This window comes from Hakea prostrata, chromosome 2, assembly GCF_041222555.1.
Source record: "Hakea prostrata isolate BN-2017 chromosome 2, UWA_Hpros_2, whole genome shotgun sequence".
Taxonomy (NCBI): domain Eukaryota; kingdom Viridiplantae; phylum Streptophyta; class Magnoliopsida; order Proteales; family Proteaceae; genus Hakea; species Hakea prostrata.
In genome coordinates, this window is record NC_142601.1 from 12,871,104 (window position 1) to 12,899,021 (window position 27,918).

At 36.9% G+C, this 27,918-nt stretch overlaps 1 protein-coding gene across 1 annotated transcript; it reads right to left on the bottom strand.

The window, feature by feature from the left end:
• Positions 1 to 1,315: 1,315 nt before the first annotated feature.
• LOC149023816 (ras-related protein RABF1-like) lies at positions 1,316 to 26,431 on the bottom strand. The gene is made up of 8 exons (XM_089144304.1): positions 26,075 to 26,431; positions 25,729 to 25,811; positions 15,589 to 15,672; positions 15,325 to 15,419; positions 14,946 to 15,051; positions 3,427 to 3,516; positions 3,153 to 3,239; positions 1,316 to 2,759 (listed from the first exon to the last, which is right to left on the bottom strand). The coding sequence occupies exons 1-8, from the start codon at positions 26,097 to 26,099 to the stop codon at positions 2,721 to 2,723; spliced, it is 609 nt and encodes a 202-aa protein (XP_089000430.1). The 5' UTR covers positions 26,100 to 26,431; the 3' UTR covers positions 1,316 to 2,720.
• Between the last annotated feature and the right edge of the window lie 1,487 nt (positions 26,432 to 27,918).

Here is a 27,918-nt window from a genome sequence, read left to right on the forward strand (position 1 = left end):
AAAAGACAATGAAACCATACAAGAAGCACAAAAATAAATATAGGTATTCTATAATTTCATAACAAAATACCTATTACTAATGTTTATAATTATTTATATTTTATATTCATATTTTAATAAATTTCAAAAAATCAAAAAATTATTTATTGGGGAAAATACGACCGTGAGTTTGTAGATGAAGGGGATAAATATTTTAATCACAAGCAACACATATATCATGCAAAAGCAAGCATTTAAAATGTATAAAAATACAATTTTGAGCCAAAATAAATAAATAAATACTAGTGAAAAAAATCGACCGTGAGTTGAGATCAGCCTATGTATAACATATATTAAAACCCATCCAACAATAAGGCAGCATCAAAAAAATAGTTAGTGAAGAAAGACGATGAAAAACAAGAGGGAAATCCGCAGGGAAAAGGCATACCGAAGAATGAAGGAGAGGATTTAGGAAGACGGACGAAAATAGGCCAAACACCTAGAACTAGGAGAGAGAAGCTCGGATGGGTGGGTGAGGGAGAGAAAATCAAACGAAATCAAAAGATAAATAATGAAAAATTCGAGCCCGAATCGGAACGAAAAGACAGACGAAATCGGGATATGGGGGTATCGTGGGGGGGAAATAGGATATTGAGAAACTCTTTCCATGGGTGGGTTTACCCAAATGTGATAATAATTAAGGAGGTTCCACACAACTAATGTATGTTAAATATGTACCATACCATGAGGGACCCAAAGTAATTGTTAGTAACTTGGAAGTACTTTCCTGATACTTTTCTATCTAAAAACTTCCATGTATATCTCTCATTGATACAATACAATGCAATAAATATCTTTTCATATACAAACAATTCGTTTGAAAAAGAAAAAAAAATATCTAAAGATAGGATCCACCAATAATGGTTTTTTTTTTTTTTTTTTTCAACCAATAATGGAGTGAAAAAGCAGAAGGAAAAAAAAATAAATAAATAAATGATCTCTCTTGTTAAATAATATATTTATATTTTATTTCTTCTCTTATAAAATCCCAACTAAAAGTGGAGAGTTTTTACAAGAGATGGATGAGAAAATTATTTACTTAATAAGCAAATAATTCCCTTGAAGCATGTATAAACAAACAAACAAACAAATCAAAATGTTGATATTTTTCATAGAAAAACTTACTTTGTCTATTTTTATTTTTTTCTATGCTACTTTATTCTATACAAACAAACCGTTTAATTTGGAAAAGAAGAAGACACTCGTGGGAATCTAGCATAAATGAAAGGAGTCATTATTCCATAAAAGTATACAGAGTGTTACAAGTTGAAAAGGTTATTGATTCTTATTCTAAAATCACATCCTTGTACAGAAAAGGGACTAGTATGTCACTATTCAACTCTTCGGGAAATTGCTTCAATCATGCGCATTTACCATCAAGCGAGATTTCGATCCGACGAATCAAAATCTCAACCGTTAAATTTCAAGGGTCAAGATTGAACAGATCTGACCGCCTCAAAATGTTTAGCTTGACCGTCCTGAGCATTAAATGTGCAAAACTGAAGCAAAGTCCCAAAAAAAGAGAGAGAGAGGGAGACTAGTCTCTTTAGCATTGAATAGTTTCAGTGCTTGCATTCTAAAAGTGGGTCAATGCCTGATAACAATTGCTGTATGAGTTTCATTTCAGTAGTCAAGAAAGGTGTCAGCTCCTTATTAATGGATGTGTAGAGTTATGGCCCTTTGGGATTTCTCTATCAAATTAAAATTAGAAATGAAAATACAGAAATTTTCTTCATCTTTTTCTTTGGATACAGCATTTTCTTAGAACTATTGTGTAAGATGTATGGTCATACCCAATGCACAAAGCTCTTGTATTTAGTAATATCTGCAAATATTAATATAACTATTTTTTAGAATGAAAGTAAAAGATACACAGGAACAGGAAGAGAAGAGGTAACACTAGATCAATGAACCAACCACATCATCAAAAATGTTCGTGGACCATATAACACATCAACATAGCCCACAGTGAATATGTTTCAGCTGCCCCAAAGTGGAGAACCTGTAATTTGGCTCCCAGAGTTGTGTACTATTTCCATCATTCTCCATTAAATCCATCAACATAATGCTAAAAGCCCTACAAAGCTTTCCCAATTTGGTGCAGTAGTCCAATGAAGAGAGGAATCAACCTTAATCACTGTTATTGGGTGCTTATGCTCCTTGCTAGAAGCCCTTTTGAAACAATAAAATTGTACTCTAGTTGCCTTTCAAAAAAGAGAATAATTCAAGAACACTCTTTGATTATAACATTCTTTGTTTCCATAAGAGCTATGATATAATCATCTGTTCCAATTACATTTGTACCAAGATCAATGATTTCGCCCATTCATTCCTGTTGCTAGAAGGCCTTTGGAGGCACCTTATGAATGGAAGATGTGGGAAGACATTTCTAATGTCATACTATACCACCTGAACAAGCATCCCTCAAATTAATAGAGGTTCAAAAGGGCTACAACATTATGTGCACATCCCACACAAGCTAATCTCTGCTTGCCACATCTCACCCTGTCTGTGAGCTTGATTCAGCATCTGACATTGTGACCAAAACAAACTGAACCGCAGCATGAAATAGAGCATATTGCAAGATAGATCAGACTAAAAATTCTATGATACAAAAGGAGAACATAGAAGGGAATTCTGACTCGAAGCTTTTTCAGTAATTACAAAGCCATCACTCAATATCATGATGAGGATGCTCTCGGCAGCCGTTTAGCAATTTCCTGCCAAATAAGAATTTAAAAAGAATAATCAGACCCCAAACTAGCAAGGAAAACACCATGTTGTCCTCAATTGAGGAAAAGGTAACAAAGTGGAGAAGGCTTCCGAAAGGATGTAACAATGTGTAGACAAATTATTCATCCAAGAAAGAAAAAAAAATGTGTGGACAAATTTGTCCCCATCATCCTGGCATGGTTTGCATACAATCCCAAACAATGATGATCTTACAATCAATCCTTTTCCTAGATCATCTGCCTCATTGATACCAACCAACAAAGGCTTAGAAGTCCTATCAAGTTGTTGGAAGTTTGTACATTTTAATAGACTCTAGATTTGCACAATTGGTGCAATGGCTTTTCCCTGTAAAATAAAAAAATACATTATAACAAAATTACCTGAAACAGTTGATTGATATTATCTGCTGTCTTTGCTGATGTCTCAATGAAGAACATCCCATTCTTCTCAGCACAATCCATAGCATCCTAAAAAGCAAAACACATAAAAACACTTGCAATTTGCCTGCTGAATCTTACATTAAGAAAGTAATATTATTTTCATGTATAAGGAATCCAATGTTTTATTGAAAATTTTGACAATGGAATTTTATTATAGATGAAGAATGGAAAAGGAAGAAACCGGGTTGATAACTAACACAAGTGTAATACATACTCGAGCAGACACTCTTCGGTTCTCATGGAGATCAGCTTTGTTTCCCACCAAAGCCATTATGATATCAGGGCTCCCATGTTTCTGCAGTTCCTGTAAAGTTTCAAATTATCAATTGACAGAACATAACCCACTAAACAATAATAACTTCCCAGAACATAACCTTTGACTTGCTATACCCTTAAGAACTGCCTGAGATTTTGATTTACTTTGACTAGGAAACATTTTGATGGAGCTGATGTCAGACAACAGCAATACTAAGTTCTACTGGCAGAAAGGAAATTTTGAGTTAAAGATATCAAATCAGGAAGTACATGTTGCTAGACTTTCTCAGAATCATTGCTAACCTGGATTTTAAAGTGCAAAATCACTGGCTGACTAAAGAAAAAGCGATAGAAAATAAAATCAGGTCAAGTAACAGAAATAGATACCTCCTTACTCTATTGAAATATAAAAATATGAATATATGAATGGAAGTAGTTCTTAAGAATTGAAGGTCCCTGAAGGAATGATTAGCCAGTAAAATACCAGGGGTTCAAGTTGCGATTGAGACAGTACAGAGAAAACCTACTTTTAGCAGTTTCAGAAAGTACTGATTCAAATTCTGCTGGCACAACATGATAGAAAACAATTCCAAATAAATGTCAATACCATCACAGGTGTCCATTAAGTTGACTAGTGACTACGTTTACTAGGTCTCAACTCAGCCATAATAACTACAAATGACCTTCTTGCATATATTTAGAAAAGTAAACAGGCAAAAATTAGACACTAGGGCTCAATTTTGTTCCCCTTTCATTGTTTTTTCTTTTTTTTTTTTTGGGGGGGGGGGGGGGTTGTTTGGGCAGTGTTTGGGGGTGTGAAAACACAATTGCTCCGTCTAGTCAATTGGACCTGGACAAGATTTTAGGCTTTTGTTACCTTGAGTGATTTTCATAATAAGACATGCAAACTGCTCTACTATTCCATCCCTCAAGTGGGACACTACATTAAGTCAATGACTCACAGAGGCATTTCTAACAAAATCTCTAAGTGTCCAATTGGACGCTATTTTGGCTGCCAATTCAACTTTGAAGACCACTGGAGCAGCAGCAAAAGTCAGATACCATCAAGGTGAGGAAATAGGCTCCCTCTCATGGTTGTCCAAATGAAAAAGTACCACATCGCCACTAAATAAATTCTGTTAGAATATCACTTTCTATTTTAGCTAAGGTTTCTATTTTAGCTAAGGTTTCTATTTTAGTTACTTTCTGTTTTTCTTATTGCTTGGTTGACAAGTAATCTCCCTAGATAGTGTCATTTCTAGTAGATTTGGGAGATTCTATGCAATATGTAATTTTCATTTTTATTGTAACTCTATTTAGGAAACTTTCCTAAACTAAGACTTGATTTTACATTATAAATAAAGTACCAAGGGAGAGCCAAAAGATATATGCACAAGCTATCTCCCTCTTCTCTTCTTCTTTTTCTTTTTGAATTTCCTTTCAGTCCTTAGGCTGATTACAGGTGCTGAAATTCTAACATGGTATCAAAGTATGTTTAATCAGCCAAGGAACTCCTTCTCTCTCAATTTTTTATCAATTTTTTTTCCTGAGTTTTTTTCTTTCTTCTAGCTGGTGTGCAGCCGGTTACCTATTGCCGTAGTATCCATGTAATTAAGATCATCCTTTACCAATTTATGACATGATTTTTTTCTATCTAACATTGATACTGAAGGCCTAGAGGAAGAATGTTGTTTCTATCATTATTGTTCAATTTGTTATTTACTGAAGATATAAGATCCAGTGAAAATCTTCTTGCCATTATTTGTTTAGTTCATGATCTACTGAGATATAGCATTAGGGCTGCAACTGGGCTGGGCTTTTGCAATCCCAAGCCCAGCCCTATATGTTCTAATCTGAGTCCATTCCCGCCCTAACCCTAGTTCAGGGCCAAGGATATTGTCCTTGGCCCTAAGCCCTGCAGGACCAAGCCAAGCCCATTCCCGCCCTAATTGGCCCTAATTGGGCCAGGTCGGGATGGGTTGACCCTAATTGGCCTTGATTGGCCTTGACCCTGATTAGCCCTAATTGGCCCTGTCTCTAGCCTAGGCCTGTAAACGGACCGGATTCGGCTCAGATACACCAGTATCCAAATCCGAATCCGATTAGCAAATCCATTATCCGACTCCGAATCCAAATCCGGCAAAAATTTAGAGAAGGCATCCAAATCCGAATCCGAAACTTTATCGAATATCTGATAATAATCCGATCCAATAAAATATCCGATTATTGATTGATAATTGTCACTTTTTTACATTGTTTATTATAAATTTCTAATTTCCAATTACCGAATACCGCTATCCGAATTCGATTATCATTTATTTTTAAAGAAAAAATGTTAAATACTTTACTCTATCCGGATAAAAATTTATCTGGATATTATCCGATCCGATAAGCAATTATCCGAATCCGAATCCGGTTGCTTAACGGACGGATACAGATATTTTCCGGTAAGAAAATTTTCGGATACGGATACCCTTAAACGAATACGAATGCGAATTCGGAGACGGATTTCGGCTATCCGTTTACAGGTCTACTCTAGCCCTGATTGCCCTGGCCCTAGCCCTGATTGGCCCTGGCCCTAATTGACCCTGACCCTGATTAGCCTTGTCTCTGGCCCTGATTGACCCTATCTTGGCCCTAGCCTTAATTGGTCCTATCCTTAAACTTAAAATATCAAATTTAAATTCATAAAAAAACAATAATAAAAATAAAAATAAAAGTATCATAAGTAAATTAAAAATAACATAGAAATATAAAATGATTCAAGCTCATACAAAATGATAAAATAGTCAATAAATTGATAGTGTTGTTTTAAACATAAATAAATTCATACTCCATAATTCTATATTGATCTCTAAAAGTCTCTCATTGCTTTGATAATGGAAATTGAAAACCTCTCCCATTACTTTGGTGATGGAAATTGAAAACCCCTCCCATTGATATCCTTATTCAAAAAAAAAAAAAAAATCATATTCAAAATTTTGTTAATGATAATTTAGTATTGATATTTTTTTCGTACTTAAAAGTTTTTTTTTACAAACATAGCTATCTGTCCTTAATAAGTTTTTTTTTTTTTCCTTTTCCTGAAATATCACATTGGAGGCAAAAGAAAGATGTCAATATTCATGATGAGAACTTGGGGTGTAGATTTGTTAGATATTAATTCTCTATATACTAGCTTTTATTATTTATAATATATTATCTCACCTTAATCAAAAAAAAAAATCAATGATTTTTTGGAACTAAAAATGACTTAGTTCGAAAAATAAAAATTATCTTAAAAATAATATAAAAGTGAACTCATAGTCTAATATGATCAAAATGACTGAAGGTCAAAGTCGAGACTTATAATTATATTAATGTTGATGTGAAGATTAGGGTAAAAATCTATTACATGATCAGGGTCAAATTAACATTAAGACTAGAGCCAAAATTAGGGTCAGGATCGGGCCAAAATCAGGTGGATGCTTACTACATTGGTAATGAAGATATAATTTATTTTTATTAATTTTTTACAAAACATGATAATGTTTTTAAAATTTAACACATGTCAAATATTTACCCATGTGGATTATAATTAATTCCTCTCCATATGGGTGGAGGGTCCAGACTTAAATCAATGCCAAAATCATGGGCTTAGATCAAGGCCAATATTAGGGCCAAGATCAAGATCAAGATCAGGGTCAAAATCAGGGCCAAGATCAGGGCCAGAATTAGGGCCAAAATCAGGGCCAGAATCAGGGCCAGAATCAGGGCCAAAATCAGGGTAGAATCGGGCCAGAATCAGGGCCAAGATCAGGGCCAAGATTAGGGCCAAAATCAGGGACGGGCTGGGATGGGCTAGGTGGGCCAGAGAGTAATCCCAGGCCCACCCTTAGCCCTAATTCAGGGCCAGAATATTTTGGCCCTAACCCGCCCATAGGGCCAAAATCTTTAGCCCAAGCCCTATTCGAGCTTAGGGCGAGTCAAGGCCGCCAAGGCCAAACTTGCACCCCTATATAGCATCCAAGGAAAATTTTCTTCACTTTCTGGGAATTGACTGCATCTCTGGGAGGTCTTCCTCTTTGACCAATGGAGTATGAATTCTATCCACAACCTGCATTGATAGTAACTCTTTTTGGAGGAAGCTTCTTTTCCTACAAATTGATATTGTGAGGCATTTATTTTTTAAACCTATTACTACTACTCCCATCACTACTATTATTGCTGCGATGTTTTGCATATACTTCTCTTTTTCTATTAATGCACTACTTTTTGGATCTCTGGGACATACTACTAGTTATTGGCTCTTCCTCTAATGTTGATTGGTGCTTCCCTTACAGCTAAGTGGTTTACTACTTCTGCTACTACCCCATTTGAGTTGATGCTGGTGGTTCAGAATTTTCTACTATAATAATTAGAAGTTCTTATACTTGGATTCATCAAGTAACATGGTTCTTTCAAGTACCCAAACAGTTCTTTAGTTCAGACTTCGAGATATTGGTAATTTGCCGTTATTATTTGTCCACGTGTAATGCTACACGTGGGGGGTGGAGATTAGAGCCTTAGTCTATATCTACTCAAGTCTTTTGGAGAGTATTATTTGGGAAGATCTTTTATACTCCAAAGATGGTACTCTACAGTAACACCTATCAACTTGGTTACCTTTTATCTACCTACTTGGTCCCTAGTGACTTATACTATCTTTTGTCCACCTACTTGGTCCGTAGTAACTTTTACTACCTTTTACCTACTTACTTGGTCTGCAGTAATCCATATTGTCATTCACCTACCTAGTACCTACTTGGTCCACAGTAACCCAATACTGTCACTTGTCTACCTACTTAGTTTGCAGTAACCCATATTGCCTTTTACCTACCTAGTAGGCCAACAGTAACCTATATTGTATTTTGCCTACCCATACTTTTTAACCCCTACTTGCCTTCTTGCAAAGGGCTTAAATGTGACTTTTGGCTCAAATTTTATATTCTTGTGTGGAGATTCCTCCCTACTATTGCCATTATTTGGATGGTGCCCTTGACTTAATTGTTGGTGCTATATTTATAGAAAGGGTTTATCTTCACCATCGCCTATTATTTTCATCGTTGGATGGTTTGTTCAACATGAATATTGTTCACTTAAGTTGTTATTGGTTATCTCCAAAGCGAAATACTATCGGCGCCTATTATTGCCACATATGCTCAAGTGTAATGAAGTTCCTTGATGTGTTCTTATTCTAAGCTGGAGCCTTTAATATGTATATTTCAGCTTGAGAGAGAGTGTTAGAGTATCACTTTATATTTTAGCAAAGGTTTCTATTTTGTTTACTTGTTATTTTTCTTATTGCTTGGTTGACAAGTAATCTCGCTAGATAGTGTCTTTTTAGTAGATTTGGGAGATTCTATGCAATATATAATTTTCATTTTTGTTGTAACTCAGTTTAGGAAACTTTCCTAAACTAAGACTTGATTTACATTATAAATAAAGTACTAGGGGAGGGCCAAAAGATATATGCACAAGCCATCCCTCTTCTCTTCTTCTCCTTCTTATTCTATTCTTCTTCTTCTTTCTGAATTTCCTTTCAGTTCCTAGGCTGATTACAGGTGCTGAAATTCTAACAAAGCTGATGATGAAGGCATCATCATGGAATGTATCCCCCTTTACATGCCATAGCCACTTCTCTTTTCAACTGGGACATCTCTTACCAACAGCCTCTACTTGGATCATTAAGATAAGTAAAGACGCTTCAAGAAAAGATTCTTCCCACTTCCCTATGCCATTCCACAAGACAATACTTGTGGCTCTAACCTACTTCGTCCTACAATATGATTTAATTGCAGCTACTGTAGCCTTCACAGATTTTATGATCACTTCCTTCCGGTGTTTAATTGCTTCGTACTGATGCCTAGCATCCACTAGTACCAATTGCAGAGACCTCTATCAGTACTTGACATTGGTAAGGAAGCCCCTAATTATGAGAGTGAACGAAGCTATTTTATAATTTTCTAGCAAAATTGTAAGGATTGTTCACTTTCTCTTGAAATATGCAGTACCTTTATAAAGTTCTGCACATAATGCAGGGGCAGTTTTGCATTTTTCCTAGGATGAGAACCTCAACCAAGCTCTTCCTTATGCCAAATCCACCGGAAAACCAGCTCATGGCAGCAATTGTAAGGTATAAACAGGAAATGTAACCAGAAATACTATGATTAATTCAACATTAAAAAATGGCTCAAACAAACTGCGATACAAGACCTCCCATGCCCCTAAATATACTATCTAAATTGCCCTAACTGAAGGTCTTCCCCTCACACAAGCAACTTGTCCTCTACCTTACTCACTTATTCCCCCCCCCCCCTTCCCTATTCCCTCGTGTCTTCCTAATATAGCCCTAGCCAATCCCAACAAATTCTAATTAACAACTTCCACAGGCCAACATGAGGGTGGCTGCTCCACAATAGGACACTGCCACCCATCCTTGTAGCTGATTTAGTCCCCCCAACATGGTTATGGGAACTAGGTACCCTATGGCCCCTCTATCCCTACACCCTCAACATTAGTGTCTTAACAAGACTTCCCCCATTCAGTTTCACCTTGCCCTCAAGGTGAACTCAGTCCATCTAGGTTATCTGCCTTCACATGATACCTTTTTTATCATCGGGTAGCCAAAAACTTAAATCTTCTAATTGGGAATGCCAACAAAAAGTGAACTTTAATTTGGACCAGGACCAGTTACGATCCCCCCTATGATTACCTGCCACTAATGGTTTCTGATGTTTGTTTTTTGTTTTACATAAGTTGTATTTCTTTTTCTTTTTTAAGTCTTCTCTGTTAGTGTGTTGAAACAAATCTTTATTTCTATTTCCATAAATGCTAATAAGAATTTTATCTAGCATTATTGGCCATAGTTTAGATCTTTCTAACTTGTATCCATGAGATGATATCAATAGAAGAAGCAAAAAGAGCTAGGGTTAAGGCTAAAATAATTATTGGCCTAAATTTGGTAATTCCCAGAGCACTCTTAGATTTCTTTCTCCATCTCGTGTAGTAGCAACCTGACTTACTTTGTTTCAGGAGATCTGCTTTATCTACTAAGACCAAATTACAACCACATATACACTTGACCATACAATTACTAGAAGACAGAAATACCATTCTAGAGGATTAGCATTTCTAAGTTTTAAGTAAATATTTCAAAGATCTTAATTTTAATATTTGAGGTCTTAGATTCTGTTGTGCGTTTGGTTGTTTGAATCAAGTCATATCTTTCAATTTACAAAATACTCATTAATTTTTTTAGAATTGTAAATTTATCTAAATCTCCTTCAATGTGAATATTGAATTCATCTAAGTTGTTGATTCTCGTTCTCAATGAATGCCGGAACTCCCCTACTTTAACTGTTAGGTGTAGTGAAAATTATTTTTGTTTTTATGAATCTAAACCTACTTCCTTTTGATCTCTGCTCTCTATTCTTGGTGGATTAGTATGATTCATTTTGATAAAACATATGTTGTTATCATTTTCCCCCAAGTAGTTTTCTTGGTAATTAAAGAAAAAAGGTAATAAAAGAAAAAATGTGATATAGATGATGATGTTTCCCAAAGAATTAACATAGGGTGGATGAAGCAGAGAGGTGCATCCAGGGTCTTGTGTCATCGACATATTCCTTTAAAACTTGAAGGAAAATTCTATAGGATCATCATTTGACCAGCTATGATATATGATTCATAGTGTTGCGCTGTTAAAAAAAATCATACAGATACACTCAATGTAGCAAAAATGAGGCTAAGGTTCATAAGTGGCAAAACTAGTAATGAGAAGATAGGGAATGATCATATTTTAGAGTTGGTCTAGGAGTAGCTCTGATGAGTGAAACTATGAGAAAGTCGTTTGAGGTGGCACGGCCACATTCAACGAAGACATGTAAATGCGTGGAGAAGTGATATAATCCATATTGAAGGAATTAGAAGAGCTAGGGGGAGACTAAGATAAACTTAAGACAAGTGGTGAGAAATTATATATATATTAGGCCTTGTACTAAATGAGATGCGTGGAGCAATTACAACTGAAGAAGCAGATGATAGCAATGAAAGTGACAACATAAAGGGTGAGAGTGAAGAGACAAATAAATTTGATCGATTAACCAAGGATGCAAGAGTTGAATCTAGATGTATCATATAAAATGCTTATGCAAGATGACAGAAAAAGCATTCTCGATATTGTTAGAGTTGTTGCAAAATACATTTTTGTTGAGCCAAATATTTTACCAAAAGTATGTATGAAACAAAGCAAATCATTAAGGACTTTTAGGGCTAAATTACAATAAGAGTGATGCATGTCCAAATGATAGTATGTTAAATTGGAACTTGGAAGGGAGAAGAAAAAGCAAGAAAATGTAACAAATGTGGTACATTTAGATATACACCAAGAGATAAGCAAATCTCAACTAAAACATTACCTCATTTTCCATTGATCCCAATGTTGCAAAAGTTATATATACCATCTAAAACCTCAAATAACATAAGGTGGCACCACAATGATCATACAAAGGATCAAAAGGATCAAAGGTTGTGACACCCACTAATGCTTAAGCATAACCAAAACAACGGACACGCAACGGAAAGAAAAGCGTCAGTATTTTTATAGCAATGAAAATGCTATTTTTTTATGACACTTTCAACTATCGACAAGAATAACTCTTTTTCTAGTGCCAGCTTGAACCGTCAAAGTTCCATATGCGTATTCTAAGGGTTTTTTGGTGAGAGAGTGAAAATGTTCACTCAAATGGGTTGCATAAGCCCAACCCTTGCTTGAGTTCAAGTAATCTCCCTTCATTTATGGGTTTAGTAAAGATACCAACTAATTGGAGACGGTTTTTAATGAACTCGAGTTTGATTTTGCCGTTAAGAATACAATCTCTAAGAAGATGGTGCCTCATATCAATAATGTGCTTAGTATGGGAATGAAGCACATTATTCTTACTCAAGTTTATGGCACTCCATTTAATGAGACAACCTTCAAGTAAGATTCCATAGTCTTATTGTCTTAAAGGGTTTGCTTCATCTAAAGGATTCGAGCACAACACCCACTACAAGAAAAGCTATTTTTTTGTATAACTATCGTGTGCCACTGCAACTTCATGTCAATTAAAGTTTTAGAGACATGTAAAACCCTTGCAACCTTGGGATCAATAAAAAATGACGTAATGTCATAGGTGGGATTTCTTATCTCCAGATGCATATCTAGATGTATCACATTTATTACAATTCATGGCTTTCTCTTATCTCTCCCAATACAACATACAATCATTTAAACATACATCAATCTTATTTAATTAAGCCATAGGTCCTGAATGATTTTTTCTATTTCACTCATACATTTTGGTAAAGTATTTGACTCAGCAAAATGTATCTTGCAACAACCCTAACAACATAACCACCTTGGATAGACATTTTATACAATACATATGAAAAATGAATGACAATTTGGTAAACTTACACACATCCTAAATACAACTCTTTCTTTGCATCTTCAGTCAATCCGTCAATAATTTGTATGTAAACTCCCGCACTCTATGTTGTAACCTATGTTGCTATCATATACGTCTTCAATTGTATTTGTTCCACATGTCTTATTTAACATGGCATGTGTAACATCATGTGTTTCGGCTCTCAAAAAATAATCATGTATTTCACTTTCACCATTTATCACTCTGTTAATATAACTATATGTAAAGAAAAACTTGCCCCATGGAAAATCCACTTCATATGATTCCACAAAATTCCATCAGCCACCAAATGTTCAAACAATATATTACTAGACAACCATTGTTGAATTGCACAATTTACACATGAGCATATGATCCGATAGCCCACAAAAAAAAGCAAAAATACATAAACTCTATACTTATGAGACAGACTAAAATTTGTATCCTTTGACTTCCCAACCCAACTCCTAGGCATGGTTTCCACATGTAGCTTCCACAATAAGAAAACTATATAGGAGCGCTCAATAAATTTGGTGACTTCAACATGTATATATTATAAAGGGATCTTCAACATATAATCTTTCTCCCTTTAAGATAAAATAATACTCAACACTACCAAGAAAAAACACTTCAAAAAATGATAACAACACGTTCTATCTGGATTGGGCTTTCACCCATTGTCCAAGAAAAAAAATTCCATACACCTAGCAATTAAAGTAGGAGAGTTCAGAAAGAGGCAATATAAATCAATAACTCAAATGCAACCAATATTTAGATTGAAGGCAATTTTAGATAAATATACAATTCTATAAAAATTTAATGAAATATCATGTAAATTGAAAGCTATGATTTAATTCAAACAACCAATTGTCAATAAAATCATAGATTTCAAATATAAGAATTAAGATCATTGAAATACTGATTTAAAACTTTGAAATAGCAGGACTATATTTATATGGTAGTATGGAAAGAAGAAAACAGATATTCCCAAATGTGGGACTATTACAATAAGATATCCTAAGAGACAATTCTACCCTTCTAAATAATACTACTTTATTACATCAACCTCATTGAGGACTTCAAGGAACTTGAAAATGTGATTTGCCTGCAAATATGTGACCCCCAAAAAATACCCTACTATCCATAAAATAAGGTGTAACCAGAGCACGAGGCTCCCAGCACTTTGGGGTCTTGGGAAGATCAAAAGGTAGCAGGCTTATTGCCGCTCTTGCAAAGAGGCTGGTTCCAGATTCTAACCCAAGACCACTTAGGCACAATGTGCAAGCTTATTGTTACACCAAAGCCCCCCTTCACCCTCCTATCTCCACAGAACAAAAATAAAAATCTTAATTGGACTTCGAGGAAGGGCGGGCCTAGCACCATGGTGGAGTCTCTCCATTGTGCGCTGGAGGTCGCGGGTTCGAATCAGCCTCTCTGCAAAACAGGGGTAAGGCTGCCTAGAAAGTCCCTTCCCCAAACCCCACAATGTGGGAGCTTCGGCACTGGGTACGCCCTTTAATTGGACTTCGAGCTCTTTTTTTCATGTTAAAAAAAAATTAACCTAAGGCCTTAGAAAATCAACCATTATATAACCCTGGAAGGGACTGGCAATTCCACACTTTCTAAGCATCATCAAGGAGAATCTAACTGGCAGTTCCACACTTTCTAAGCTTTATCAAGGAGAATCTAACTGGCAATTCCACACTTTCTAAGCATTATCAAGGAGAATCTATCTCATAACTCTAATGATTTTTGGCACTATTGTATGTGTAGCTGCCCTGGCAACAAGCTGTAAATATGTCGCTAAACCAATGATATATCTAAGGACAATTCCATCCAGGCAAGAAGGTAATATCAGCTATCTTCCTCAACATATGCAAAATCAAATTGCGGAAATGCATATGGTAAAATGTGTTTTGAAATCATACCCAAGAAGAATGAAGAAAGCCACCAAAAAAACTCAAAACTCAATAAATATAACTGAAATTTCCCAATTTGTCCGTGGAGATACCTTAATCCAGTACTGAGCTTTACTGAATGACTCTGGACTTGTTATATCATAAACAACAACAGCAACAGCAGCTCCTCGGTAATAAAGTGGTGCCAATGCAGCATATCTGACAAACAAATAAACTAACTGATTACCAACATATCAAGTACAATTAATTGGTAGTACTGCCTCATAGATAAAGGCTCTATTTATTGAAGAAACTCTTATTCACTTTAATAACTAATGGCATGATGATCCACTATCTAATAAAAACAGTTAATATTTATAAATGCTCAAAAAGTCCAAAAGTTGACAGTGTGAAGGATACTGCTGTAATTACAATTGCTTATACAAATTAAAACAACCATCACAATTACAACAATAAATGTAGCCACCATACCTTTCCTGGCCAGCAGTATCCCAGATTTCAAACTTAACTGTGGTAGAATCTTGCAAGGCTATAGTCTGAGACAAGAATGAAGCTCCTACAGTTACCTGGAACACAGCATCAATCAACCTACGTAACTCACTGAAATAAGAGTAAATGCTAAAAACTTATAAAAACAGGGCCCTGTCAATTTATGAAGAGAGTTAACCAATTAAATTTACCCATAAACCAAGGTGGCAACTTTTCTTGCACATAGACAACTGATCCATTTGTTACCTTAGATGTCGGGTCAAACTGACCGCGAACAAAGCGAAGAACAATACAACTTTTTCCAACACCAGAATCCCCCAATAGAACCAGCTGCACATAATTACAGTGTAGAAAAATCAGCTTCATTTGTATCTAAAAGAAAAAACAAAACCCAAAAAAAAAATTCTAGCACTCACCTTTTTATTTTTCCAGAACTGGGAAACAGTAATGGGTAGAAACGGAAATGAGTGGTCCAAGTTGTACTACCTAAATGGTTTTCCAGAACAGAAGTGAGGAAGACTCTCAAGGACTGCATGATACTTCCTTCTTCAACCAATGATGATGCAAATAGTGGCTTGGCACCCTAGGGTGAGATGAACCAAATTCTAGGGTTCAGTTGTTGGGAACCAGAATAAAAATCATGCAGGATCCTCTCTCTTGGAAACCAGCAGTCTCCTAGGGCTGGATATGCCTTTGGTGGTAGGTGTTTGGCGATTTTTAGGGTTTACAACGGCAAGGTATAAACCTAGAAGGATTCAGCCAGGCTTAGGGTTGAAGGGACCTAGGGTTTCAAAGCTTAAACTTGGCTGTAGCTGAGGTTTCAGATTTGGAACTTAAGTTAGGGTTAAGTTTATGGAGTTTTAGGGCTGAATTGAAGGGTATCAGGGTTCGGCTGCTGCTGTTTTGTATTTTTCAGAACTGGTTATAAAAGTTTGGGTGTGGAAAATAGGGTCTTAGCATTTTGGCTAGGTTAGGAATGGGTCTGTTGTTATTTTATAATTTCAGATTTAGTCCTAGTGGGTTTGGGTTTAGTTTGAGGTTTCCTACTTAATGTAACTAAATCCAGGACCCCAGATGAGGGCCTAAGGGGTTTACTAGAACCCTATGGTCTTACCAGCAACCTCAGTAATTTCATCTAAGTATAGGGGGTATTCTGGTAATTTTGCAAAGTTCGTGGTGTCCTAGATTTGGGTCCCATTGAATCCAGCTAAAGGTGTGAGGACCCTAGATCTAATTTTATTTTATCACTTGGTTCATTATTTTGTGTTTTATTGCAAAGTCCTTGTCTAGATGCAGTTCCTAGTTGTGTTGGGATCACCTAGTTTGAGTCTTCTTTTTATTAGGGCTCCATATCTACTCTTCGAATCCTATATGGATCCCTTTAGAGTAAGTTATGATAGAGTCCTTGTTTATGTGAGAGGTTGTTTGTCAAGTCAAACCCTAATTGGAATTAGAAGGTCAATTTGAACTCAATTAGGTTTCCTAGTTTGAGTCTTAGTTTATTTATTTTTGAGGCTATAAATAAAGCCTCCAATCTCTGTCTTTGCAATCAATAATAAAGTTCTGAGCTTGGAGGAGAAGTCGTGGGCTTCCTTAAAGGGCCAGGGTGGTATTAGAGCGAGTAAACAACCATTGTGTTCAAGCCCCGGCAACCTTCAGAAATCATTCAACAACTCCAACAGCCTATCTTCAATACCAAGTACAGCACACACTCCCCCCCCCCCCAAAAAAAAAAAAAAAAAAAAAAAGAAGAAGATTCCAGCCCCCTTCACACCTTCATCCCTAGGTCCATGCAAACCTCCCCCACCCTTCGCCTCTACCGCAGACATCCCCAGCCCACCCAAACCCCTGTGGCTCCCTTAGGAACCCTCCCCCTCCATTATTAGTTATTCAGTTAACCCCCTACCCTCCCCTAACCCTAAACCTTGGATACAGCCAATTCCCCTGCCCTTTTCTCCTTCACTAACCTGTGGCAGATTAGAAAACCTAAAAAAAATTCCCTAACCCTAGAGCACCTATATCTCTTCAACCCCAACTCCAATCACTTCACCCTCTTAGGATTAGCATCCCCCACCCCTCACCTACACTCAATCCCAAACCCCACCCCCCGTCCAAGCATCCTAACCCCAATAGGACTCTTCAAACCTATCCTAAACCAATTAGGACTGACCTACAAATATTAGAATTAACCTGAAATTATAAATCTCCAACAACAGCCCCTTCCCATGCCCATCAAGCCCTAAAATACAGTTCTAAACCTGTTAACTTCACTTTCCAAGTTCTGGAACTTCAGTAAACCGGCAACCAAGCCCCAACCGCTCCATCCTAAACCCTAAAATGTCTAAAACCTAAACCTAACCACATTACCAGAACTGGAACTACAAGTACAGCATAATAATAACATCTAAAACCCAAATCCCTTTAGTCCCAAGCCTGGCCAAAACTTCCAAGGCCTAACCCTAAACTAAATTCCTCCAAGAGATCTCCTATTACCAGCATATACAGCCTTAGAAGACTGCTGCTTCCCTCAGAGAGGAATCTGGCATGAGCCTAAATCTAGGGCAACATCCCTACAAGCTAAACCCTAGAATTTGGTTCACATTGCTACTTGAAGTAGGACTTTTAGGAAAGTCAATCTAGGGGTAGGACTCAGAATGGGAAGTAAAGTAGGGTAGAAGATATAATCGTAAAAGGGTTTGAGGTTTGACAATTTGGCCAAGGGGTTTGGGAGTTATAGGGGTTTTAGTAGAACTAGGGTTTATGCAGGAAATTCTAAAATCTAATGGAGGAAGGTCTAATGGTGGAACTAGAAGTAGGACTAGGGCTTAGGGAGGGGTGTGATCCAACTAGAAGGGAAAGGGGGTGGATTGGGGTTGGGGATCTAAGAGTTAGAATGGAGAGGGATGGCTGCTACCGTTGGGAAGAGGGGAGGAGTTGGGGATGCTTGCAGATGGACTGGGAGAAGGGGGAGAGGGTCAAGAAGGGGCAAGGGGTGATCTTCACATACTTGGAGATGGAAGGATGCTGCTGGAACTGAAGAAGCTTGCTGTAGATTGGAAAAAACAAAATAAAGTAAACAAAACTGCAGAAGTTCTCAATCGAGTCTTGAAGTGCCGCAAGCCCCCTCTAGGAGCCCATGACTTTCTCTATTGCCTCCAAACTCAATTCTCAATTTTATTAATCAAACCAACTTGCAAATACAAGGGTTGGAGACTTTATTTATAGCCTCTGGAAGAAAACAAAAAAGAAATCAGCCTAGGAAACCAACTTGGTTTCAAACTAACACACTATTTCTAAGTATGACGAATTCAAACAAGGATTCTATCATGTCTTACTCTAGAAGGATCCAATTTGGAATCTAAGAGTAGATATGAAATCCTAACAAGAAGCATATGAAACTAGGGGATTTCCACACAACCCAGGAATCATACCCTCACAAGGACTCTTCGATAAATCACAAAATAATGACTCAAATAAGAAAACAAGAGTAAATCTAGGATCCTAATAACAAGCAGGACGCAATGACACTTCGACCTTGGACTCCACGAAAGTTGTCAAAGGGTTTGGGTAAGTAACCCTAGGCCCTATGCTGCTCCTGGAAACAGTTTACATCATAGGGAAGTCAATTCTTTACCTTGTTTATATTTGAAATTTTGCAACATGTTTCAATATAAAAATGCAATCACTTTCGTAAGTAACTTTTGTCTACTTACTTACTAAGAAAACACGCTAATTTGGTTACCAGACTATGCCTCACAGGTAAGAGAAAAGCTCACAATTACAACTCTCACAAAATTCTAGCACTTGCAGTCCAAGCACAGAGCAAGGTTGTCAAATTGGAAGTTTACAGACAACCCTTCACCAACACCGTATAAACTCAACCTGAAAACTAATTCTTTAAACTAATGCTCTGTCACCCAAAGAACCGTGCAGTTTTGTGACTAAGGAAGCAGTCAGAAATCTGTAAGGAATAGCAGGGTATAATGCCAGAGCCCCATGCTCCAAATTACCTATCCATTGAATACTAAGGATCATCAGTGCTGTTACAGAACCCCTCATGTGCAGCAACTGTGTTCCCTTTGTGAAATAAAGAATAAATAGACCCGTCCATTGAGCTGAATGCCAAAAAAAAATAACAGATTTTATAACTGCTAACCATGTAAAAAGGGAACAACAGCCATCTCAGAATTCGCACCAACAGAACTCAAGTTGGGGTTAATTTGTGGATTCAGATCCCTTTTTGGTTTAGGTTTTCTCTTTACACTCCCTATCATTAAATGAAGTTTAGGGAGGCTTCAATCATTAATGTAAACCTTCCCTTGGTTGAAATATCCGTTTCTTCTCTACTTGAGCTTCTCTATTTTAGGTACATGGCTAAATCATTTAAAAAAAAATTTAAAAAAAAGGTGATATAGAGGATGATGTTTGCCAAAGAATTAAAATAGGGTGGATGAAGTGGAGAGGTGTGTCCAAGGTCTTCTGTGATCGACGTATTCCTTTAAAGCTTAAAGGAAAATTCTATAGGATCTCGTTTGAACAGTTATGATGTATGTGGTGTAGAGTGTTGGGCTGTTAAAAAGATTATGGATAAACTCTACGTAGCAAAATGGAGGATGCTAAGATGGATCAGTGGCAAAACTAAGAAGGATAAGATAAGAAATGATCATATTAGAGTGGTATGGTAGTAGTTCTAGCAAGTCATAAGGAATGAGAAAGTCGTTTCAGGTGGCACGGCCACGTCAATGTAGTCACAGCCCGTTTACAAATCATAATGAGAACATTATTAGAAGGTTTGATGGGACCCACTTGCATCTGCAGCTTTGGAAGACTAAAGACTTGATTTAGATTTTATTTACTTTATAATCTAGTTGTTTCCTAAGATCCAAAAAGTTAGTAGCATGCAAGCAAGTGGCAGACTGATAAAGCCTAGCTTCTAATTTTAATTGTTCTAAGTTTATATTTTGTCATTGCTAATGAATGGAGGAGCATTGTGGTCCCAATTTTACAATAATAAAGAATATTTTCAAAGCTGTAATTAATGTAACCTACATCTAGGGTTAGGGGTAATTAGGTAATTCCCTAGACCCAGGGTTAGCCCAGGAAAATCCAGCAAAGGGGAACAGCTGAATCGAAGGGTTTTGGGTTAGTTCTCAGGCTCAAATGATGGCTGGACTTGAGTTCTAGGTCTGGAATTGGTTAATCTAAGGTTTTGAAAATTCCCCAAAATATTCTAATGAAGAAGATGAGTTGCAGAAATTTTCCAGATTAGTCTAACTGGGGCTGATTGGGCAATTACATAAAGGAATTTCTTGGGCTTAAGGCGACTCTAGGGGATGGTGAAAGGGGGCTAAGGGTCTGGGAATTAAGGTAAAATAAGGGAGGGGATATGCTGTGACGCAGGGAAGAAGAAGTAGATGGGGAAGGCTACGACGGTTAGGGTTTGGGCTGAAACTGCAGGGGGAGCAGGGGAGTGTTTAGGAGACTAATGTACTTACTGGAAACTCACAAAGCTTGCTGTAACTTGAGGTTGAAAGTTTGAAGCAGAAGTTGGATATCTCAAATTGAGGAAGAAATTGCACACAACCCAGCCGCAGGTCACCCAAAGGCTCCCACGACCTTCTCAAGCCAATACTCAAAGCAATCTTTATTCGATAATCAAAACTGATATCAAACAAATAGGCTATTTATAGCCTTGAAACCCCAAATTGACTTCGATAAGGACTCCCTAACTGATAGGAATCCCAAACTTGACCCAATACTCATTAAAATAGAACTCAACTACTAATTTCAGAATAAAACCAACTTTAAGATAAAAGTCCCTTAAGATAACGAACCCCATCCTAACCAACTAACAAACAATCAACTGACTTACCAAACTAGGACTCCAAATAAAATAGAATAGAATAAAATAAAAAATTAAACTTCAAAATTTAGCTGGAGTCACTCCAACTAAGACAGACATGGACCAGGAGTAGAAATGACCAATTTGCCCCTAGACTGGTTTGGGGCCCCTAATTTGGCTCATACTCCTAAATGGACTTGGGCTCTCTTTTGGCTCTTCTTGGGTTTTCTGAGGCTGGGTTACATTAGTAATAATTATAGAGGAATAAAATTGATGAGTTATGCTATGAAATGATGGGGGGAGAGTAACTGAGACCTGTTTGGAAAAAGAAACTATTATTACAAAAATGAGTTCAGTTTTATGTCGGGAAGATCTACAATAAAAGCTATTTACCTTATTAAGAGACTTAAAGTCATATAGAAAGGTATACACAGCATACAACGATCTTCATATGGTATTTATTGACCTAGAAAAAGCTCATGACAAAGATGCTAGTGCATCAATTTGGCAAGTAGTAGAGAAAAGAAATGTTGCAAGTAAATATGTAGACATAGGATGATGGTTAAGTGTAAGAATGGCAAGGGGGACAAGGTGATGAATTCCCAATTACAGTTGGACTACATCAATGATCAGCTTTAAGCCCACATTTATTTACACTTATAATGGATGATTTAACCAAAGATATTCAAGATGAGGTTCTTTGATGTATGTTTTTTTGCTGATGATACAGATTGGGATAAATACCAAGTTAGAATCATGGAAAGCAACTTTGAAATCAAAAGGCTTAGTTTAAAGCAAAGACGAAACATCTAGAGTGTAACTTTGGTTGTGATTGGACGGATGATGGGGTGGTGAAACTTGATGAGAAGGAGATTCCACAAAGTGAATATTTTAGGTACTTTAGCTCAATCATAAATAAAAAATGTGATACAGAGGGTAATGTTTCCCAAAGAATCAAAATAGCGTGGATAAAGTCGAGAGGCAAGGTCTTATGTGATCGACGTTCTCCTTTATAACTCAAAGGAAAATTCAATAGGACCATTGTAGGACCAACTATGATATAAGTTGCAAAATGTTGGGCCATTAAGAAACATCATATAGATAAACTCAATATAGCATAAATACAGATGCTAAGATGAATGAGTGGCAATACTAGAAAGAATAAAGTAAGGAATTATCATATTAGAGTTGGTTTGGGAGTAGCTCTAGTAAATTATAAGCTACAAAAACATCGATTGAGGTTGCATGGCCACATTTAATGGAGGCCCTCCTTACATGCCCTTGTATGGAGAAATGATCGAATCCAGACTAAAGGAAATTATATGAATTAGGGACAAACCTAAGATAACTTAATAAAAATGGTGAGCAAGGATATGCATAGCTTAGGCCTTGTATCTAGTATGACCTAATATAGAGTTGATTGGAAGGCAAGAGTCCATGTAGTTGACTACTTAGTTGGGATGACGCTTCTTGTTGTTGCTATTTTGTTATTGCAGAGAATATTAGCCAATTTAGCAAAGTCTAGCTTCTATCTTAGGATTAGTAATTTCTATATTCTATGTAGCTTGTAAAGCAAGTATCGGAACTCTATATATGTGTAGTTGGCTGTTCTCATCCTATGGATTTATGAAATTGATTATTGAAGTCTTCTTGTGTTATTCTCATCTCTTGCTTTAGTGACAAGAAAGGTGAGGACCTAGCCATGGAAAGCTAAATACCTAGCATTAGGGAACCTAGCTGAGAAAGCTGAACTACCTTATCCCACTTTTATTCTCTAAGTTGTTTCACTGCAGCCTTCTTTGTTCAAACTCTGTTGGAGCCACCAATGTTATGTTACTGATTGAATAAGAACGTCAGGTGATTTAGTTACTACTTTTGTACTCCCATTTGAACCAGCAGTACTTTACTGTCGTACAATCTTCAATTAAACGCAGGCTGAACATACTCCTCATTCCTGAGTATTGGTTTTTGTTCAGACCCTAAACTGATTATTTCTCTCCTTAATTATGTTTCTCTGTTCATGGGTTATTTGAGGCTAGGCCATCCTTGATCTTTTACATTAGGTGTTGAGCTTGTTGACAAAGGAAGCTATTAGAGAAAGGCTAGAAAATTGATATACATCTCTCACACTAGGCCAGATATTGCATTTGTAATTTTCTGATTAGTAAATAAATGCATGATCCCCATTGAATGCATTTGGAGGCTGTATATCAAACTTTGAGGTATGTCAAGTTGGCTCACAGTAAATATGTTATTTTCCCTCATCATAACCACCTGCTGATGTAGCCAGGGGACCCCCCCCCCTCCAGAGAATCCCCTTTCTTCTGGCCCCTCCAGGAAGTCCAAATCTGGCAAGGGGCAAATTGGTCATTTTGCCTTCCTTTTTGGAGTCCTAGTGAATCTAATTATATGCAGCATAGTTTCAGGAGTCCAAATCTATTTTTATTTTGTTATTTGAGTTTGTCCTTTTTAAATTATGAAAAAATCCTAGTCCAATTAGGAGTCCTAATTAGAGGAGGATTCTTTTTGTTGGATCCAGTATGTTAGTAGCATCTCAAATTTACTTCTATTTTTGAGTGAATCCTTGTGTCAAGTTATTGAATCTCCTAGTCAGAGCAGGAGTCCCAATTAGAGAGGAAGTCCCTTACTTAGAGTGAACTTCTAATAAGGAGCCTAGATCTACTTTTATTTTGCAATTTGGATTTGTATCTTTCTAGGTTATTTGGATCATTCTAGGTTGATTAATGATAAAATACTTGTTTGAATGTGAGTCTTTAGTCCAAGTAGAGTCCTAATTAGAATCACTTCCTAAGTTTGAATCCTAGTGTGAGTTATTTCAATGTAACGCTACAAACATAACCCCTACTTGTAACCAAGGCAGATTTGATGATTAATAAGATTTGACCCATTCTAACCTTCCAATTTCAAAGTATAATTTTTTTCTTGAATTTTCGTACTTCCCAAAACCCTAAAAACGAGAACATTAATATCTTTTAATTTAACAATCCAAATCCCACCAAACTTGGGGGATCATATCCCTATATTATTACCTACATCCCATCCAAGTTTCAACCCATTCTAACAACTACAGCCCCTAGTTTCCCATCTAGAATTTATCTTATGTCTCCCATGAGATAGGCTATATATCTTTGAGATCCTAAATATCATCTTAGAGCAGATCATACTTCACCACAAAGCATTAACCTAACCCTTCTCCCTAAGAAGTCATCCCTTCACAACCCATATCACTAAGGATCCCCATATCCCCCTATCTGAAACCCTAAAGCTCTAAACAGCCAATCCCACTACTAAATGGTTTGAAGAACCCTAATTTTACTGCTGATTCAAATGAATTGATCCTAAAGACCCGTCTTCAATTTGGGGGTTACATCACCTACAAACTAAGGCCTTCTCTAATGCTCGTCAGGCTGGTTCTCCCAATGATTGAAATTCTATTATACACTTTCTGGTAGCAAGCTAGTCACCTAAGTGCAAGAAGCATGAAGTGATAGCTAGCTCAAGTGGAAAGCTGAGTTTCAGGTTATGGCACATGGACATGGTATTTGAAAAATCCTGTGCTTCAAAATCTTCTCTAGGATCTACTTGTTGCCGTTTGACTGTCAATGCCGCTCTACTATGACAAATAAGCCATCAACATTGCTCCAATCATCCATCTTTTTTTCCTTTTGCGGGGTGATAGAGAGGGATGGGTAACAACAAGTATCCAGGACTAGTTCCGGAAGTCCACACCCCCAACTACACGGTACTTTCACTCCCATGAGAGCAGCCCCAGGCGCATAAGGAGTCAAACTCAAGACTTCATGCTTCTGTAGGTAATAGCCCTTCACCAGCTTGAATACACCCTTGGGGTGGTTGATTCCATTTGCTAAGTTTGACGAGCAATTATTAGATGTGTTTATTAAATGTCTTAGTGGAAAAAATCACATGCAAGTTAGCCACGTTGGACATCTATGCACCAACTTGAAGGGGAATGTTATGATATCATATGTCAAAATCTCAGTAATATCTCCTTTTTCTTTTTGTTTGGCAGGGGGGGTGGAATTGTCTTATTATAAGATATACTATCAACTCTTTCCCGCAACTAACTTGTTCGATTGTGCAACGGTTAAGCCCTATTCCAAGATGAGATGGGATACGAGTTAATAATTTGGGTATCTCAATAATACCTAGGTGAAGCCTCGCTGGCCATCCAACAATCTCTCACATCCATCAGAACCAGGAGAAGCAGACCATGTTATTCTCTGGGATAACCCAGAAAATGCAAGTCTGAGTTGAAATAAATCGCTACTGTGCTCTATATTCATAGTTTAGTAATTCATTTTATTGCGTTAATTGGCCGCATCACTAGCTCTTACGAGTTCCTCAACTTCAGAGACATCACAAGTCACAACAGCAATACACTGTTCAGTTGCTCAGTTCCAATATGAACCAAGGTACTAATATAAGTAGGTATAGATATCATTATCTATCAATCAAAATGAAGGAAATGAAACGAAGAACATTGCCAAAAATAAGTACTGCACCTTCACTCGTAAATTTTTAGAATCATTTGCTCCAGCGACCCCGTTCTCATGATTCAAACCTGCTAGCTGCCCAGTACTCCTATCTACAAAAAGGAACATATAAACATAGTTGACAACAATTTCCAGTAGGCTGTAGATAGTTGCGGTAAATAAACTCATCTACAGAAAATCCCTAAGGAAATTCAGCAGTTGCCGTCCTGAATCCGACATTCAGATCCCAATTTGATCATTTAACTCACGGATGGCCAGAATTCTCCACGGCCCGTAAAAGAAACAACAAACTATGTATGAATTATGATATTGGTAGACAGCAGAAAACGCAGGTAAAAAAACAAAAATGTAGAACCTGGAAGAGAAGAAGAACAGCCCATGGCGCAGCAAGACCGTCTGAATAATTCTAGGGCTTAAAAAGGAAAGGTGGTGTTGACTGAATACAGAATCGGTGAATGAGTTTGTTGTTGGGCCCTTGTGAGGTCTGAAAGTGAAAAATGTTTTGAACAATGAAGATGCTGGTATTGGTGGTGGAGCCGTGGAAGAGTCCTCTTTGTCGTCTGTGCAAGCTTCTGTTAATGCTTCTCTCTACCGCCACGTCTCTTCTTCTTGAGCTGCCATATAAAGATACCCACACCGCACGGCCGCACGCAAGGGAAGCTTCCTCTTGTCTGATGGATTTAAAGGTCTAAATCCCGAAACTGCAGTTCTAATCCTCTGACACAACGCGATTAGGAAAGGCATCGAATAAAAGAAGTATAAAATGGAATTGATTTCTCAAATATTCAAAAAAAAATAATAATAATAATAATAATAATATAACTCTCACCTCTCCTATTTATCAATAAAGAATATATTTTTAAATACTTAAATTAACCGACCATTTTTCCAATTCAGTCGGACTCTCTTTACGGTTGAGTCGTTCACATCATTTAGTTAAAACTAAAAGATGTTTTCATGTTATCCACATAACTATAAATCAACTTAAAAAAAAAAAACTATAAGGCAAAACAATTTTGACTGCCTACTTGTCGCAAAAATTAGGAGGTTATGACATTGGTCCTTTTAAAAAATTACAAGTTACTCACTATTTTTCTATTAACTTTGAAAATTAAATAACCACTTTTTACCCATAAGATAAAGGGAAATATAAATTTTCTATTTTTTTCAAATTTACAAACAAACTCCTTCAGTTCACCCTGAGTCATCTGAACCCATTCAAGTTTCAAACCTCATTTATGCCCTCAAACTAAAAAATCTCTAAGACCAAAAAACCCTTTTGTTCATTTGGGTTCTTTCATAGAGTGAGAGTTGAATTGTACCAACAAAACTTGACTTTCTTCTAGTGCTAATTTGAGCCCCTGCTGGTTGTTTTCTTCTCTTTTCTCCTTCTGATTGAGTATTGATTCTAGTCATTTTTGTACACACCAAACCCAGAAGAAGTTCACACCAAGGTTTAAAGTATCGTATCGGTCAAGTGATTTTAGGAGACGTATCGTCTTGTATCGAGTATTGTATCACTTTGGCTAATATATTTTAGTGTAATTTAATGGAGAGACATATCGAGTTGTATCGTATCGATTGCGTTAAATATGGATACGTATGGGCTAGTATCATATGGTATTGTGGGATACTTTAAACCTTGGTTCACACTCCTTGAAAGGCAGAGGCCATAAGACCCGCAGGTATATGGGAATTTGCACTTGTCCTCAATCGCTTGGAAATTAGAAACCCACTTCAAATGTACCAATAATAACCACTAAGATTTTGATCTAGTTACTAGTCTGAGTCTTTGTATGCCTGAAATTTGCCTTTGGAAGGTGGTAAAGGATTGCACATCAAAGGGAGGCTCCAGGGGCGGACCAGGATTCAATATTGGGGAGGGGGGCGAAAAATCCAAATAACCTTCCATTGGGGAAGCACTAAGACCTATTGAAGATCCTACCTCTAAATTGTTTTATTATATTATGGAATAGCCCACATATATTTTGTGGGGCCCACACATATTTGAAAAAAAAGAGGCAAATTATTGGTAATGATATTTTTTCCCCACAAAATATAGGTAAATTAAAACAACAATACAAAAAAAAAGTTAGATGCAAGCCAAAATTTTCTTTGGTAGGAAATGTAAACCAAATTTTTTTTTAGGTAAAATGCAAACCAATGGCAGTTACCTTACTAACTATAGATATTTTATTT